Below are 16,589 nucleotides of genomic sequence, written 5' to 3'. Positions count from 1 at the left end.
TGATGACAAAATGCTTAACATACGTTATACAGAAGGACATTAAAACAGGTGATTGATGGCAAGATGAGATCAATAGACCTTATTTTATTAAAGTCATTTTGACATGAAATGGTTTAAATCTAAATTTAAATAGCAATCACTGAACTTTTTAAGTATTTAGTGGTCAAATATTTTATATCTTAGGTTGTTATTTTTCTTTTCTAATGTTATTCTATTCTAATGCACCAAAACACCAAGTCAAATTCCTTTCTACAAATGTATTTGTCAATAAATACAGATTCTGATTTCATTATTTTTGAAAGTTATGACAGATATCTAGCAGTTGACAGGCATCTTCTGGTGTTAATAGGGAATATTAATTTTTGGTTTGACAAACAATGAACGTCTGTGTGTTTTTGTTATGTCTGTAGACATGTTTCGTGTATAAACCGGACCATATGATAATCAGCAGTCTTCATAGGGACCAAAGGCTGGTCCTGATGAGGCTGAACGTGATTTCTGAGGCTCTGGTTAAAGTTCGATAGGGATGTTAAGTGTGTGTGTATGTCAGCGCGTGTGTTTTCCCCCTGCATGTCTAGCGGAGGGTCTGATTGACTTCTCATTCGATCAATCGTAGCTCTGCTTTGAGACGCCGCTTGTCCAATCAAAGAAGAAAAGGAAGGGATAGTCCCGCCCCCAAACTGGATATTGAAAAAGAACGTCACCAGCCTTACAAATTTAGCTTTAGCCAAAATTAGCTTGGCGTACAAACTGAGTATTTTTCTTAACAGCTGACCATACCGGGGTACCGGTTATTTATTTGGTGTTCTCTGGTTTAACAATACGAAACATGTATATCAAAGCCTTACCCCGATGCAGGGACATGCTGAAAGGAGAACTGACCGTGTGAATGCTGGTTAGCGTCAGTAAAGCTAACTGACGAGCAGGGGCCGAGAGACCAAAGTAGCTACCATTAACGGAAGCTAATCCTGTCACAACAAGCCTGGGCACTTAAACATACCTGACCCCGGAGCTACGAGAAGGACTGACTGACTGAATTATTTCCTATACTACGAAGTAAGTGACGTCTGGTGCGGTGGTTAAACAAAGTTTCTAGTACATGTAGCTTGGTAACGTAACATGAGCTAGTCACCCGTTAACGTGTAGCCAACACTTTGACAACTGTGAACTTCACTAGCTTGTCAACTATTAACACAAGTAGCCCCTTCCCCAGACAGAGACACTTGACTCTAAACTGTTAAATACTAGCTATGGGTTATAGCGATTAAGTGTTCTAGTGTGTGTCTTGGTGTTAATGTCCTGCTGATGTTACGTCAGTAACAGTTACCACACCGGGGTCCCATTTTGTTAACTGTGTTTTTATCTTGTATTTCACTATTTTCAAATGATAATTTAAAACACCCCTACGTGATTGTATTTAATTGGAGTCAAATGGCTTGGTTAATGAATGACAACTTTTGATGTTGGGTATGTTAAGTAGTTTGACTAGTGACTAGTTGTATTATGTTCGCCATTCACATTGTATCTCAACAGTTGTTTTGTATTGTTTTGAAACGAGGCAATACATTGATAGGTTTTCAATGTAGTGAGTCCTGGGATCCTCAGGTGGTGATTTGTATGGGTTCCTGGGAAATTACATAATGAACATTCATGTACAGTGTTTTCCTCTGGCTGAAATAGTTTGGCCTCCAAAACATATGACATCAATACATACTATACACTCCTCTTAAACATTTCAGTTAGTTTAAAGTGTAATTTGTAATATGAATTCGGAATTACAAAATAAAGAATTGACATTTGGTTTGTCAATGAAGAATAAAAATGTGCAGATTGTCTACAGTTGCTGCAGACTAGAAACTGTTCAGACTTTGCAGGTGCTGGACAAGAAAGTGTAATTTCACGAGTATAGGAAGAAAGTGGATGATTACAAAATCTTGGTGAAAGTGTATAAAAGCCAAGGGGTGGGCTTTAATCATGATAACATTGTGTTCATAACATCATTTTCTGAGTCGTCCTTAATTTTGCTCAGGTGTGATTAAGCACAGGTGTGTATCTGTGATGTAGTGTGGTCTAATATTGCGTGCACACACGCACACAGTGCTTCGCTGGTTACATAATCAACAGAAAACAGGAAGGGAGATAATGTTATCACTGTGAAAAAAAAAAGTGCTCGCAAGCTAATGCTCTCTCCCTAACTTGCAAACCAAAACACTTTGACATGGTCTTCTCTGTGCCAAATATAAAAAAGGAGCAGTTGAACAGGTGTCTAAAGAAATGGCTAATGAATCGACAAATTATGCCATGAAGTCCCAAGTGTGAGTCCCAACATTATTTGCTATTAATGTTCATAGTAGAGTTTTAACGTAATTGAAAATCAATGTTCTTTAATGGTCTTCATGATACATGTTTACAGGAATTTACTTGTTTTTTTTTTGCCTGGTAGTTTAATTGGGTTGTTGTGTGTGTATGTGGCTGTGTGGCATGCTGTGTGTTAGTGTGACGTGTGTTCCAAAAATGGCAGCATCATCACAGGCATGTTTATGTTTGCACCTTGATGTGAAATCCTGCTCAAGCCATGCTGTTTCAGCCAGTGAGTCGACCTGTTTGTCCAAAGGCATTTTTCGATACAGTTTTGCCCATGTTTGTTTACTGAATCACTTCACTCAGAGATGAATATTTGGATATGGTGTTGAATGGCAACCTCAAAATAACTCAAAAAATTCAACCGCTAAAAGGGGCATTTGAATTCACTCTGTATACTTGTCTGAACAAGTGAAGACTGAGAGATGCAGATTAATTTTCTTATAACAGTGTTTTTTTTAATTAGCTAGTGTTCCAAATGATACAGTACATGACATCTGAATTTGTAATCATCCATCATACTGAGTAATGTAGTTTACTGTATGTTTTATTTTAAAACTTTACCAATCACCTACCTTTGGCATATTCATTTACACAAGGGAATTTGTAATTAAGATGCAAGTATTTTGAGTGGGAGTCTAGTTGTGCTAGGTGGTATTTATTGGTATTTCAACGTTTACAACGATATTTTTGTTTACAGTTTGTGTATTGGGCCGGTGGTCGAGCGAGCGAGTGAGTGAGTGAGTGAGTGAGAGAGAGGGAGCAGTGCAGCGCAGCGAGTGCCAGGGCAAGAGAGGGAGTTGCGCAGCGGAGTGTGTGTCTGATAATGTAACTGTATACATTCTTACTCTCAGACATGGTGGAATAAATTGATCATTCATTCCTGCACTTAATACCACAGTTACTTCTTCAGCTAAGCTAAGTTTTTCATATTCTGGTCTTGCTGATCTAGACATCACCTAGATATTAGATCATGGGTTGCAATAAACCTGTGACACATAGACAGGTATATACAAGTACAAACACTCTTATTGCTGAAAACAGTCCAGTGTATATCATGAAACATTTACCCTCTCTTTCCTCTAGCCTGATCGACTCCAGTCTAGTGAAGTAATTGCTCTAGCTTCCTTGACGCCACAACTGAAGATGGCGTAAGCTGTCTGTTAATAGAGCACTTCTTCCAGGAAATTGATTGTTTCTGATGCGGCTTCAGTGATGAGTCATCAAAGAGGGCATCTGAGATATTCCCTGCCTGTTTATTCTATGACTCCAGTTTGTTTAAAAAGACCAAAAAGCCTCACAAAGCATACAACTGCCTATATGTTAGCTACAGTCTTTTATCATGACAGTGCATTACACCAGCTCTTCTAGACGCCCTCGTTTTTTACTCGAATGTAGATTAGACTGATGGAAAGGGAGGGATGATCTGCTGCCCAGATGGAAATATAAGAACATATTTATATACTCTGCACTCTCGGCTAACTTTATTAAGTGGAGATGTAAACCACAAATTGTCATTCATGTGTTAGTGCAGGTTTTGCAGACGTCGCATCATTTAAAATTTGTCTACTGCCAGACCTGGTGTGTTCCACCACATTAGATTGTATTTGTTGAGGTAGCTGTACTTTAATATTGTTATATTTAAATTTCTCAATTGTTGATTCAAAGATAGTGAGAATTTTTAGCTTTCGCATGTGGGTTTCCCTAGCTTTCTGATTAATCTTAGGTTTTTCTCTGATCCTGGTTCAAGGGTTCGTTAGTTAGTTAGTTATTTTTTCAGGATCAGAGTCAACCCCATCTTTAACTTAAATGAGCAGTGGGTATAAGGCTCTTTAAAGCGACACAATGTAGGTTTTCAACCTTCAAATAATGTCTCAAAGATTTTTTTGATTTTACAAACCGTGTGAATGTCCCCTTTGTCAAAGCCTGATTAGTTCTGCATCACCTGTATTGGCACCATGTTAGTTATAGAGCTAAAACAATTAATCGATTAATCAATTACTAAATGAATCGACAACTATTTTGATAATCGATTAATGGGTTTGAAGCTTTTTTCATGATTAAAACAAGATTTCTGATTGTTTAAGCTTCTTAAATGTCAATATTTTCTTAATTTCTTTGCTCTGGATAACAAATCATTAAAAGTGAATCATTTTGGTTTGTGGACAAAACAAGACATTTGAGAATCATCATCTCCAGGTTTGACAAACACCGATCAACATTTTTAAGGTTTTCTAATATTTTATGGACCAAACGATTAATCAATTAATCGAGAAAATAATCGACAGATTAATCGATTATGAACATAATCGTTAGTTGCAGCTCTAGTAAGTTACAATTTTAGGTTTATGCAACAAAAAGAACTACAGCATTCTACTTTATGGCACATGATACTGCTTCTATATGTAGTGCGCTTCAGCCAGTGTGTTGTGATCATGTTACGTTAAGTCATCCACAAACACACCAGTCACCTTTTCTTTCCCCACCAAATACCATCCAACTGTACCTTCACGATACCATCATTTAAAAGGGAATACTGGCTTTCATAATGCATATTGTACACTATGCAGTTGGGAATTCGCTGCTGTAAACACAGATAAAACTTCTGTGTTTGACAGGCTAAGCTGGCTCTGTGTGTATCCCATCAGCAGCTGACTGTTTAATTGAGCGGGCTGTTAAGGCTGCCCTGCTTGTCTGAAGTCTGAACTGTGAATGTTCTGGACCTGTTAGCCAGCTTTCATGTTTGACATTCAAAAGCATTAGCCATTTACATTGTTACATACTCTGTCTGGAATTGCAAGATGTAAGAGAGTTGGGATCTGTTTTGTGATTTTGGAAATTTTGAGCATGATCAGTTTTGCCACCCATTAAGACCTAATTTATCTAAATGTGCATACCTTAAATTGTCACACAAATGTTCACTCACACATGCACAATGGTGGGGTTGTGCAGCACTCTTGTCCCATGCTGCAACCACCAACATCTTACTGCTTCCGTTGCTAAGGCAACCACTCAGCTGCCACTCCAAGTTGTGTAACTATGGAGACACCGGGGGTGACATCATTCCCCAAAGTTCTTAGTGCTTATGCACATTTTGCTGGTATTTGATTTATTTTTTAATGCAACATCAGCAATGTTTCACAGAAAAGGAGTTGACATATCATGTGCTTTAAAACAAAATGTCCCAGTTACTTGAATATTTGAAGTTGACAAGTGTAAATTCAGGATTTGAGTTCTCCTAACACAATGTTTGCACCAGCTGTGTACTGAAATCAGAACAGTGGCAGTAGATATGTTAAGCCGCAGCACTGCTTTTCTGTTACGAGTGATTTGTAACAGAAGTACAAGTGAGTCACAGTCCAGTACAAGATATAACGCAGTCACTAGCAGAGACACTTATATAACACTTAAAACTGCAATGTAGGGATGCGGATGCTAGTATGGAGGTGAGAAGATGAGGATGGGACTGAGGAGATAAGCAGATGGCCAGAGGAAAGGTATATGGGGAAATGTGGTGAGGAAGTTAGAGTTGTGATGGAGAACTTCAAGCTGTGATTAAAAACATTGAATTTTGAACTGTGGACGGCAGCATTATACCTCTCGGTGTACAGCCTGCTCAATATTATTATTGGATTTTAATTTTGAAATTGCCCTTCATACTCATCCTAATTTAGTCTATTCTGTAGTGAAGTTAACATAACATGTTGCAGCAGATGTAGATTATGAATTCTTCATTAAGCAAAATTATTGAAAAAACGGAGCAAAAACGGCATACTCAAGGACAGAAAAGAGAAAAACAAAAAGGCATAGCTGCAAATTTCAGCAAATATAAATGAAAGCTAACGAGAACAAAACCATAGAGTAAAGAAGTCAGTCAGGCAATATTTTGGACATATCCTGTAAAACACCGAGCACAACAAAAAGATGAAAGGTAAAGGGATAAAAGGATATCATCAACGGCCTTTAAACACCACCGGCTCAGGAAAACTCACAGTATATGTGATTGCACATCAAAGAGAAAAGAAGCAATATATGTTTGAATTTCAAAAGAAGGCACTAATGCAATATTCTAGGTGGTAACGGCTGTAAAGCAGCGTTTCAAAGAAGCCGAAGAAGGGTTTTAAGATAATAAGATAAGAATCAGCTAAATCTGCAAACCTTATCTCCTCAGGTAGGTCAGGGGCTTCCAACCTTTTTGACTGCACAGACAGCAGTTTTCAAATTTCTGACAGGCTGGTGGGGGAAATCTACTACTAACCATGTTAAACAAAGCATAGTGAATCATTAACCAAATAACCAACTCTTAACCATTGTGTTGTGTGCAATGGTTAATGTTGATTTATGCCATGCAAGACCTGAGCCTGTTTGCTAGAGGCAAGGTGGTCAAAGCATGGTACTATGTGTGAGTGACATGTGGAGTGTTTTTTCATGTGTATGTCTGCTGGGGTGCCTAAATTTGCTGGCAGTCAGAGCAGAAGATCTGCAACGAACAATGACATCCTTCAAACGCAACACAACAGACAAAAAAGGAGGACACCCAGCAGCTCATTTTTTTTTCTGCTTGGTTTTGGCCGTTTGTCTCAACAAGATGTTAAGCTTTGTATGAGAATAGACTGCAGGCATTGAATAAAAACTGGTTACAGGGTAGTGACACTTAGCTGTTGCCCAATCAACTCATTGTTCCTACTTTCTCTGCTTCCTACTATTCCTAATGGAAACGCAAAAAAATACCTACTGTACCAAACCGTTCCATTCAGTGGAAATACAGCTTTAGTCTGCAGTTTGGAAGATTAGCAAGTCATGTTCAAATTATACCAAACCAGAACTTCTTGAGGGTTCATTCTTTTACACTTATTGTTGTCAAAGTCATATTTATGTTATTGAGTCAAGCCCTTCAGTGACTGAACTGTTTTTTTGAATTTCTTTATTTTTCTCTCCGACAGGTAGCAGTGGGTCTCTAGAGGCCAGAGCCATGGGTGCGTTCCTAGACAAACCCAAGACAGAGAAGCACAAATTGCATGGTGAAGGTAATGGCCTGCGCTATGGCCTAAGCTCCATGCAGGGCTGGCGGGTGGAGATGGAGGATGCTCATACAGCCATTTTGGGACTTCCTGCTCCTGGCATGACTGACTGGTCATTTTTTGCTGTGTATGATGGTCATGCTGGCTCAAAGGTTGCCAATTACTGCTCTAAACATCTTCTGGAACACATAATCAATGCCAGTTTAAGGGTCAGAGGGACACAAGGCTCCCAGGCTGGCTTAGACAGCAAAACCTCAGCTCAAGCTCCTCCTACAGTAGATGCTGTCAAATCTGGGATCCGTACCGGGTTCCTGGCGATTGATAATCACATGCGCAGCCTCTCAGACCTGCGGAATGGCATGGACCGTAGTGGCTCCACAGCAGTGGGAATTCTTCTGTCACCTGAGCATTTTTTCTTCATTAACTGTGGTGATTCTCGAGCTGTCCTTTACCGCAATTCACAGGTGTGCTTTTCCACACTCGACCACAAGCCTTGTAATCCACGTGAGAGAGAGCGCATCCAGAATGCTGGTGGGTCAGTGATGATTCAGAGGGTTAATGGATCACTGGCTGTTTCTCGAGCTTTGGGGGACTACGATTACAAGTGTGTGGACGGAAAGGGCGCCACTGAGCAGCTGGTCAGCCCTGAACCAGAAGTGTTTGACTTGGTTCGGGCCCCGGAACAAGATCAGTTTGTGGTCCTGGCATGTGATGGTATCTGGGATGTCATGTCCAATGAGGATCTGTGCGACTTTGTGAAATCAAGGCTTGAGGTGTCTGATGACCTGGAAAGAGTCTGCAGTGAAGTGTTGGATACATGTCTGCACAAGGTGTGTACACATTTGTTTCTAAACATGACTTGAGTGTTTTGTCTCCAAATAGATTATCTTGCAAGCTGCTGTTAAACCCCATAGAGGAAATGGGAGTGAACCTCTGTCTGAATCATCAAGTTTTTCACAAATTAGATTTTTAACTGAAATGAAAATTAGTTTAAATTGAAATTTTTGGAATTTTAACCCTCTGATCCGCAGATGACTGTACAATGAAGAAATCTTCATGAGTGAGTTTATACAGCACTGTGCTAAAGTCTCTTTTACTCCCCACAGTGTCGAATTCTGGGATGCAATTACATTTTGTTTAGCATGTTTTGAACAAGATAAAGGACATTTATGTTATTAACAATGACAAACTTTGGTTATATTTACTCAAAAACATGCCAGAAATGTGTGACAACTCTGTCCGAGACTGTCTTTTTGGCTAAAATGCAGGATATGCCCACTTCATATTGTCTGAGTTCCCAGAAAGGAAGGTGGAGTTGGAGCAGAGCAGAAACAAACAAAACTGGAGTAAGGGCAACTAAAGTGATGGGGTATATGAAAGTGAATCCTCCCAAGCTGATGACATAGATGATTTAGAGTTGGTAGGAAGATGTTTTTTTTTTTTTGTTTTTTTTTTAACCAACAATACATACAAAAGCTTAGGCAGTGTTTTTTAGCTTAGCTGTGTTTTTACTGACGACAGAACTCGTTTCAACATTACAAGACTTCTCATTCGCGTCTTTCTCTGCTTCCTACTAAACACCACCTATAAAAGGGAGCTTTTGATTTACTGATCTGTGATGCTCCCCCCCCACAACCAGACCTATTATAAGTTATAAAATACATTTTGGGGATTTCAAATTTTGTCAGTTTTTCGCTTAAAAATTCGATACTTGGTATCTCACAAGCGATGTAATATCACCATGCAAAATATCGCAATATTTCACTGTATAACCCCCCCCCCCCACAACCCTAGCGTATATAAAACGTGACATTTACACACTAATGCTTTGAGCTGTATTATAATATTTCAAAGCATTACTAAACAACTCCACCTCTTACCTGCTCTTTCTTCATCCCTCTCTCCTGTCTGTCTGTCTGTCTTAGGGGAGTCGAGACAACATGAGTGTTGTGTTGGTGTGTTTGCCCAACGCTCCCAAAGTGTCAGAGGAAGCTGTGAGAAAAGACGCTGAGCTCAACAATTATCTGGAGTCTCAAGTGGAAGGTGAGAAGAAATGGATGGAGGAAAATAAATCAATATTTCTATATGCAAACATAGTACATTGTTCAATTTTAAATAATTAGTTGTTGCTTTTTTCAATGAATTCCTTAAGCAACTGCAGTATTCAGTTTTCTATACAAGGCTTAAAATTAATATAGGGTCTTTTGATTTTGGCAAATAATTGAGTAGACCTCATGAGATAATGTTGTGGTAAGCTCTGTCTGCATCAGTGTACTCTCATTCGAAATGTGTACTCATGATGAAAGTGGCAATATTTTTTTTTTCTGTAAAGGTGTTGCATCTTTCCCTAGCTAAAACTGAATAATCTGATGTGTGTTTTCTCCACTGACTGATGCCATTGCCATCTTCTGTTGTCTCACCACCAGCCAAATTGGCTCTGGCTCACAGCAGAACAATGACTCCATCGTGACCCACTTCCTCTTAGTTCCCTCTCCACTCCTCTCCACCTATTCCCTCAATGCACTAGCTCAAATATTCACTGTCCTGATTTATTTTATTTATTTCTTGCGATGCAATACACCCTCTGATAAACCCTGCAGCTCTTCTATTCTTTGCTCGTATGTCTGCTTTCTTCTCTTGCTTTTTGTATCTTGTGGAATACCAGGTCATTTCAGCTGTTTCAGATTTTTCCCTAGAGATAAAGAGAGGAAATAAGTTCTTCAACTCTGAAACTAATAGAAATCTACCTTTTAAAAACACCTTTGTCTTGGTCCACATGGAAACAAAATGTATAACCATGGTAAAGCGTGTGACGATAAAACAATCGTAGTTTTGTAAACTGCGTATTAATATTTGTTCAGTGGATTTGGTCAAATTCTTTTCCTGTTTCATGGTTGACTAGTCATTTATATTTTTTGTTTAGTTTGTTGTTGTTGGGTAATGATAGTAGAAGAGCAACAAATAAAGGAGTCACCATCTCTCCACCTCTCTCTCAGAAACAATGTCAAGTCCAAAAGAGCTTTTTTTTTCCTCCATCCAACACTCTTGGTCTCTACCAGCTCTCCTTTTGTCTTTATTGCTTTCGCAAACCTGCGATTACTCTGACTTGTGAAATAAAATACCCAATTTTGTTGGGTGGTGGTAGTGTTTTATTTTGGCAATTTGCACATTTACAAATTACTGCTGCCTTTTAGATATTATCATTCAGCTTGTCCTAAAATGCCTCCTTCTCTATGTCACCATTGTTGTTTTATTTTTAGAGATGCTGTCTCGCTCAGTACAGGAGGGATTTCCAGACCTGGTAACTGTGATGAGGAATCTGTCGACTGACAGCGGGATGCCACCTCTGCCTCCAGGGGGAGGCCTTGCCAGCAAGTAAGGACCACTGCCCTCAAAGGACAGTGTATTTTTTATGATACGGGTAGCGACCAGAACAGATGCATTGAACAAGCCACTAACTGCCTTGCCCAGGTCTTCTGTATGTCACCCAACCAAGTTTGCAGCTATTAAACTACAAGCAATGTTTACTTTACCTTCCTAAATAGACCTTGTGTTGTTACTTGTGCGGCAACAACCACCCAGTCACAGTTTTTTTTTTTTCTGTATTTCTTTCTGCAGACACGGTGTTATTGAAGCAGTATACAATCGTCTAATCCCATACAGGGAGGAAGATGGGGTGAGTGTCATTACAAATGATGATTGAGTGATGTCTTTGAAGGTAGACAACAGATGACTGATTTAAAGATTTTTTTTTTGCACACTTACAGCAGATCAAGTATTAAAATGGCCCTCTGGTTTTTACAGGTAAAAGAATTTTCTGAAACTATGCTGAAATATTTCAAGTGGGGAATCCCTTTGCATCACATTTTCACATGTAATTTTAATACACCTGGGATTAGAATGCGTTATTTTGTGATGAGATGGCGATCTGATAGCGCTTCACCACATGCATTTACACCTGGGATTAACATGCGTCTGTGGTTAGCCGCACATGAAATTGTGCTATTGTATGGACTCTTCGTTGCTTTTCGAGGGGAAGAAGTCGTCTTCGACACGTTGAAAACGTTAGCTGTGCTGGGTGGAGTGGAGACGTAATTTTGTTTAATGTAGTCACAGTGCATCTCCGATAACCTCCTGAAGTGGTTTGGCAGATCGTATGGCAATCTGCCTCAGGTGTATTTACACCTGTACTTACAAGTGGTCAGGCGCTATCCGATTGCAATCAGACTACGGGTGACGCATTTTAATCCCTGATGTAAAGAAGCCTGTTCCTTCCCCACTCCTCTGTTTTCTCAGTTCAAACACAGTTACCAGCAGGGGTTTTATTTTTTAAAGCTAACACTTTCTATATCAGCCTGCATTTATTCAATAACTGACACTAGAACAATATACTGCATACAATGAAGAATGCCCGTATCTGCCAGTGGTTCTAAAACAGTGTTGTGTTTCTCTTTTTGAGGGTGTCTCCATGGTTGTGAGGTGATCAGGTTTAGACCCACCAGGTTGAGCAATAGGAAGGAGACAGTAATGCAACATTACGCATGCCAACTGCCATAAAACAACAACAGGACTCCATGGTTGTAAATTGAAAATATACTGTTCCTGCTGGAGGTCAGATGTGGCTCTGTATCTTTCGGCTTCGTGCCATCTTTCTGTGATATTACATTATGTAATGTCGTATACCAAACAATGGGGAGGAGTTCAATTGATTCCTTCATTGATTGATTCCATGATTCAGTTTTAAAATGATAAGATATACAAAATAATCGTAGGATATTCACCGCAGGGAGATCATGCAAGACAGTCATCAGTTATGTCTCGTTCTCAAGCTCAATAGGTTTCTCTTTGTCACCAGTGCAGTTAGTTGTTAAGGCACGGAATGGGAAATAAAAGAGACATTTGTTTATTTTGTATTTATTAAAGTTGAAGATGTGTGACTCAAAGAAGTGTATGTTGGTGTTATCCGTCAATCAAATTGTGTTTTAAAGATTCCCTGAAGTTTGGTTGTCCACATATACAGTATTGCACAAAGGTTTTAGGCAGGTATGTGGAAAAAATGCTCTAAAGTAAGAACACGTTCACAAATATAAATTCTAATTGTTTATTTAGTTTTTTTTTGACTCCACTGTGTGTGTGTTTGTGTGCGCTCACCTGTTTGCCAGATTTTAAACAACACTGAGGTGACCGTCACATTGCCTCACACAATCTACCAAAGTATCCGACATAAGTTAAGCACTGCTAACTGCAGTAGTGTCTCCCCACCGTTGTACAGGCTCTCTTAAGAATACACAATTGTGTTCAGAGCAGCATGATGAGAGGAGACATGAGTGACGAGGTGGGAAAGAAGGTGCTGCTGCTGCTACTGCTGCTGATGTTGCTGCACAGAGGAATCTGTGTGATGCATCAAGTTTTGTTATTCTAAAAAAATGCAAACAAATCTGATCTCAATGAAACCGTACTGACAGTGAGTGGTGCCGGTTTATCCGAGGGTGCCAACATCTAAATTGTACGCATAGTGGGATTCGCTTTCTAATCATAATGTTTACTTAAGGATTCTTAATTGTAAGAACTGATCAGCATAAGTTATTTTTAGTTTGAGGACCATAACTTTTTTTGTCTGTAAAATATGGCTCTCGAGCTAATAAACCTCTGATGTTTAGCCGTTTTATTGACCATTGTAAAGATAACCACCGGTTGCATAACTTCATGGTGCTTCAGGAATTTAGTCTCTAAGTGTAAACTGACTTAAAGTAAAACTGGTTGAAATAACTCCTATTTAGATTTTGTATAACTCACATGGGAAACATATTTGATTTTATTGCAAGTCATATTTTTACATGTCCACTGAGATTGGCACAGCACCCCCCGCGACCCTCATGTGGATAAAGTGATAGAAGATGATTATCTTGGCTTCATTCTAGTAATAGTAATATAATTTTGACGTACCCAAAGCCTGTTAAAGCTGCAGTAAGCAGGATTGCAAGAGTGACTCATGTTTCAGGATTGCATCTGTTTGTCCTGACCTTTTCATTAGATAAGCAAAAACAGATGCCCTTGTTTCATACCCACACATGAGGTAATCGGTCCACATTTCTGCTGATACCGAAGCACATTTAAGATTCTTTCCTTAAGCGCAGGCAGTTGTTGCCAATTTGCAACTGTTGATTTATGTTGCACCAAAGACCTTAAATAAGACACCTTTAAATAGAATAAACTTTTTTTTTTTATCTGAGCCACTCAAAAGGGTGATAAATTAAAAAAAGCCTGTCATTTTTCATAGCTGTTTCAGCCTGTAAAGTCTTCATCCAGGCAAATACCATTAATTTTGTGTTTGTGAAGCATTGTTTTTCGTACAAAATGGGGAATGAAAAAAGCAACTAAAAAATAAACAACATTAAAATGCACTGCCTGGCCAAAAAAAAAAAAAAAGTTGCACCCATGATGCATAGTGCCTGCTGTACAAGCCTGTGGGGGCAGTGCTGTGATCTGGGGTTGCTGCAGTTGGTCAGGTCTAGGTTTAGCAACATTATGTACCCAAAGAATGAGGTCCGCTGACTACCTGAATATAATGAATGACCAGATTATTCCATCAATGGATTTATCGGGCTCAAATTATGAAAGAGTGGTTCAGGGAGCATGGGACATCATTTTCACCATAGAGTCCTGACCTTAACCCCATTGAGAATCTTTGGGATGTGCTGGAGAAGGCTTTTGCACAGTGGTCCGACTCCCCCATCATCAATACAAGATCTTGGTTAAACACTGGACAGAAATAAATCTTGTGGCATTACAGAAGCTTATCGAAACAATGCCACAGCCAATGAGTGTCGTAATCAAAGCTAAAAGCGGTCCAACGAAATATTAGTGTGACCCTTTTTTTTTTGGCCAGGCAGTGTATTAAATAATATCAAATCTTGCGTGGTAAACACCATGACACACACACTCATTTACATAGATTAGGGTTGTATAGATTTGTCTAACTGTGTGTTCACCCTCTGATTAACGCAGCCCTCCTGTTTCATTTGGTAAGTGATCACATATATAATTGTTAAACCCGTGCCCCCTTTCTTCCAACCACTCATTTACACACACACACACACACACACACACTTGCATACATTTGTACAGGCATGTAAGTGGTGACCTGTTATGCACTTTTCCTTGTCACACCTCCATCGATCTCTGCTCCCTCCTCTGGTCTACTTTCTGGCATGTGGAGCTGCAAGTAGAGTTGAAGCCTTACCTGTAATGTGTATGGACATGACTGTCCAGGTTTGATGAGGATGAATGAATGATCGTTGTCTCTGCTCCTGTCGGTCCCTCTCTCACGTGTCGCACACAAACTTGCATGCACTGGGCCTACACGCATGCACTCTCTTGTCTTTGCACAACTGCACGCAAGCACTTAACAGTCTCTCTTTCTATGTTACTCCCCGCAATAAGATGGAAGGCACTTGATATGTGTTGATATCATTGCAGAAAGAACCGACACACTGAGGTTACAAGGATGCTCTCGCTTACTCTGCTATTGCTATTTTTTTAGTTCCGGTTATCTTCTGGTTGTGTTTCAATCAAAGAGAAAGCTGCAGTTGAACAGCAGGTGTGAAATCATGGAATGTTGCTGTAAAGCCATTTGATAAAAGTGTGTTCCCTCTTTCTCCCTGCTGTCCCTCCCCTTGTCTCCTTTTCTCTTTTTCTTACTTCCATTGGTTCTCGCTTTCCTGTTGTACTCTATTTTTTTTTCCATTTGCTTTTTTCTCTGTGCATTGTCCCTCCCCCTTCTCTCGCTTTCATCTCACAGAGTGGAGCTGAGTTCGAGTATCACTGGTAGCTGTCCAGCACGACCGCCTGATCCAACAACACAGGACCACTCTTCCAACCATACATCACCTTCTAATTTCCTGTTCCCCGTCCACACTGAGAGATCAATCAAAGCAGAAATCATGGTTTTGGGAAGCCCTCAGCAAAGTGGAGGACCAGACTTTTTTTTCTCAATAGAACAAAATGGTGAACTGCATTAATTGTTTGGAAAAAGAGCAGCATATATAATAGTATATACATATTTGGAGAGGCAAACATGCACGCTTTCTTTCTCTTGCCCCGTTGTGTCCTTGCTTTTTTTGTAGTGGTCGTGTCGTGGATTGATGGAGACACAGGAGCAGCCTTGCTCTGAACGCTAAAGGCTCTTAGGTGCCTTTCTCAGTTCTGAGAGTCGACAGTCAGCCATGACCAAACCAGCCACTGATGGTTAGTCAGACTCTGATTTGACTTGAGTGGTTGATAGACTGGACTGTGGTTCCCCATGCACACAGTTAAGGCAAGTCCTGGTCTCTGCTCAAATATCTACCCAGCTCACCTCAAAGGACTTGGAGGGTTACAACTGGACATCTGGGTTAAAGCCTCAAAGTCTGTGCCAGGGAGCTCCATCACCTGAACACAAGAGGAACACTTTATGAGAGAACCAAGACTGTGGGGGCAACCGATTTCAGCTTCATCCCACCATACTTTGTCCAAAGTAAAACAAAATATGGGCAGGTATGCCAGGCTGCACAGAGGAATTACATGGATTAAATTCACTCACACCAAGTGTGATGTCTCTTTTTGCACGCCCATTTACCCCTCAATTGCTTGAAGCAGGCTTGTTCAACGACTACTTTAAGAAGTCCCATAGGCGTTTTATTTTGTCTGACCAGTAGGAAAAAATTATTCGTTTTCACAATTGGAAAAAGAAACATTACAAAACATCAAAGAAAAAATGCAACTCTGCTCAAACGGCCTGGAATAAAACCTTTAAATAAAATAAAACAATTTGTGCTGGAAGTCTACAATGAATAGGGCTGATATGGAAATGTCTGATTCTGTCCTAATCAAACAATGTTAATACCCACAAAGTACTTTTTCATTTGATGTTGCAAGAAAACATCCGTTCATATTCAGCCTGACTCTTTTGACTTTCCTCAGCTCAAACAGCCTGGGTTTAAAAACAAACTTTTTTTTATGTGGCTGCATGGTTCTGGGAATAATTACAATCATTAATCAGTTAGCAACTGTCAACCAACAAGAATCATTTGTGTTCTTCACAGTACCCTTCACAGACGGCTGTTAGTGTGAGGTGTGTAATCAACAGCATAGAAGACGTAAAACATGGGTGTCTTCTTTATCGCCACCCACCTGTGCTCTCTTCTTCCCTCTTACATACATTCACTC

The 16,589-nt window shown here is 39.8% G+C and overlaps 1 protein-coding gene across 8 annotated transcripts; it reads left to right on the top strand.

Moving 5' to 3' along the window:
* The first annotated feature begins 672 nt into the window (after window positions 1–672).
* Window positions 673–15,290, top strand: ppm1ba (protein phosphatase, Mg2+/Mn2+ dependent, 1Ba). 8 transcript variants are annotated; one of them, XM_044046391.1, is made up of 7 exons: window positions 673–1,056; window positions 7,305–8,212; window positions 9,308–9,425; window positions 10,643–10,757; window positions 11,001–11,058; window positions 11,153–11,186; window positions 15,184–15,290. In XM_044046391.1, the coding sequence occupies exons 2-6, from the start codon at window positions 7,334–7,336 to the stop codon at window positions 11,162–11,164; spliced, it is 1,182 nt and encodes a 393-aa protein (XP_043902326.1). In that variant the 5' UTR covers window positions 673–1,056; window positions 7,305–7,333; the 3' UTR covers window positions 11,165–11,186; window positions 15,184–15,290. The 8 variants fall into 8 exon arrangements, with proteins under 8 accessions (XP_043902326.1, XP_043902320.1, XP_043902323.1 ...); XM_044046385.1 differs by having other exon boundaries at window positions 11,150–11,186; XM_044046388.1 differs by lacking the exon at window positions 15,184–15,290 and adding an exon at window positions 14,391–14,407 and having other exon boundaries at window positions 11,150–11,186.
* Window positions 15,291–16,589: the final 1,299 nt, after the last annotated feature.

This window comes from Solea senegalensis, linkage group LG15 (genome assembly GCF_019176455.1).
Source record: "Solea senegalensis isolate Sse05_10M linkage group LG15, IFAPA_SoseM_1, whole genome shotgun sequence".
In the NCBI taxonomy this organism is placed as follows: domain Eukaryota; kingdom Metazoa; phylum Chordata; class Actinopteri; order Pleuronectiformes; family Soleidae; genus Solea; species Solea senegalensis.
The sequence above is the reverse complement of the archived record's forward strand: the minus strand, read 5'-3'. Positions and strand labels throughout refer to the sequence as shown.

Bases quoted from the DNA above. Each gene is read 5' to 3' on its own strand.
- ppm1ba (XM_044046384.1), top strand. From the start codon at position 7,334: ATGGGTGCGTTCCTAGACAAACCCAAGACAGAGAAGCACAAATTGCAT. The intron at 9,426-10,642 runs GTGAGAAGAAAT...TTTTATTTTTAG, and splicing joins TCTGGAGTCTCAAGTGGAAG to AGATGCTGTCTCGCTCAGTA. The intron at 10,758-11,000 runs GTAAGGACCACT...TTCTTTCTGCAG, and splicing joins GGGGGAGGCCTTGCCAGCAA to ACACGGTGTTATTGAAGCAG.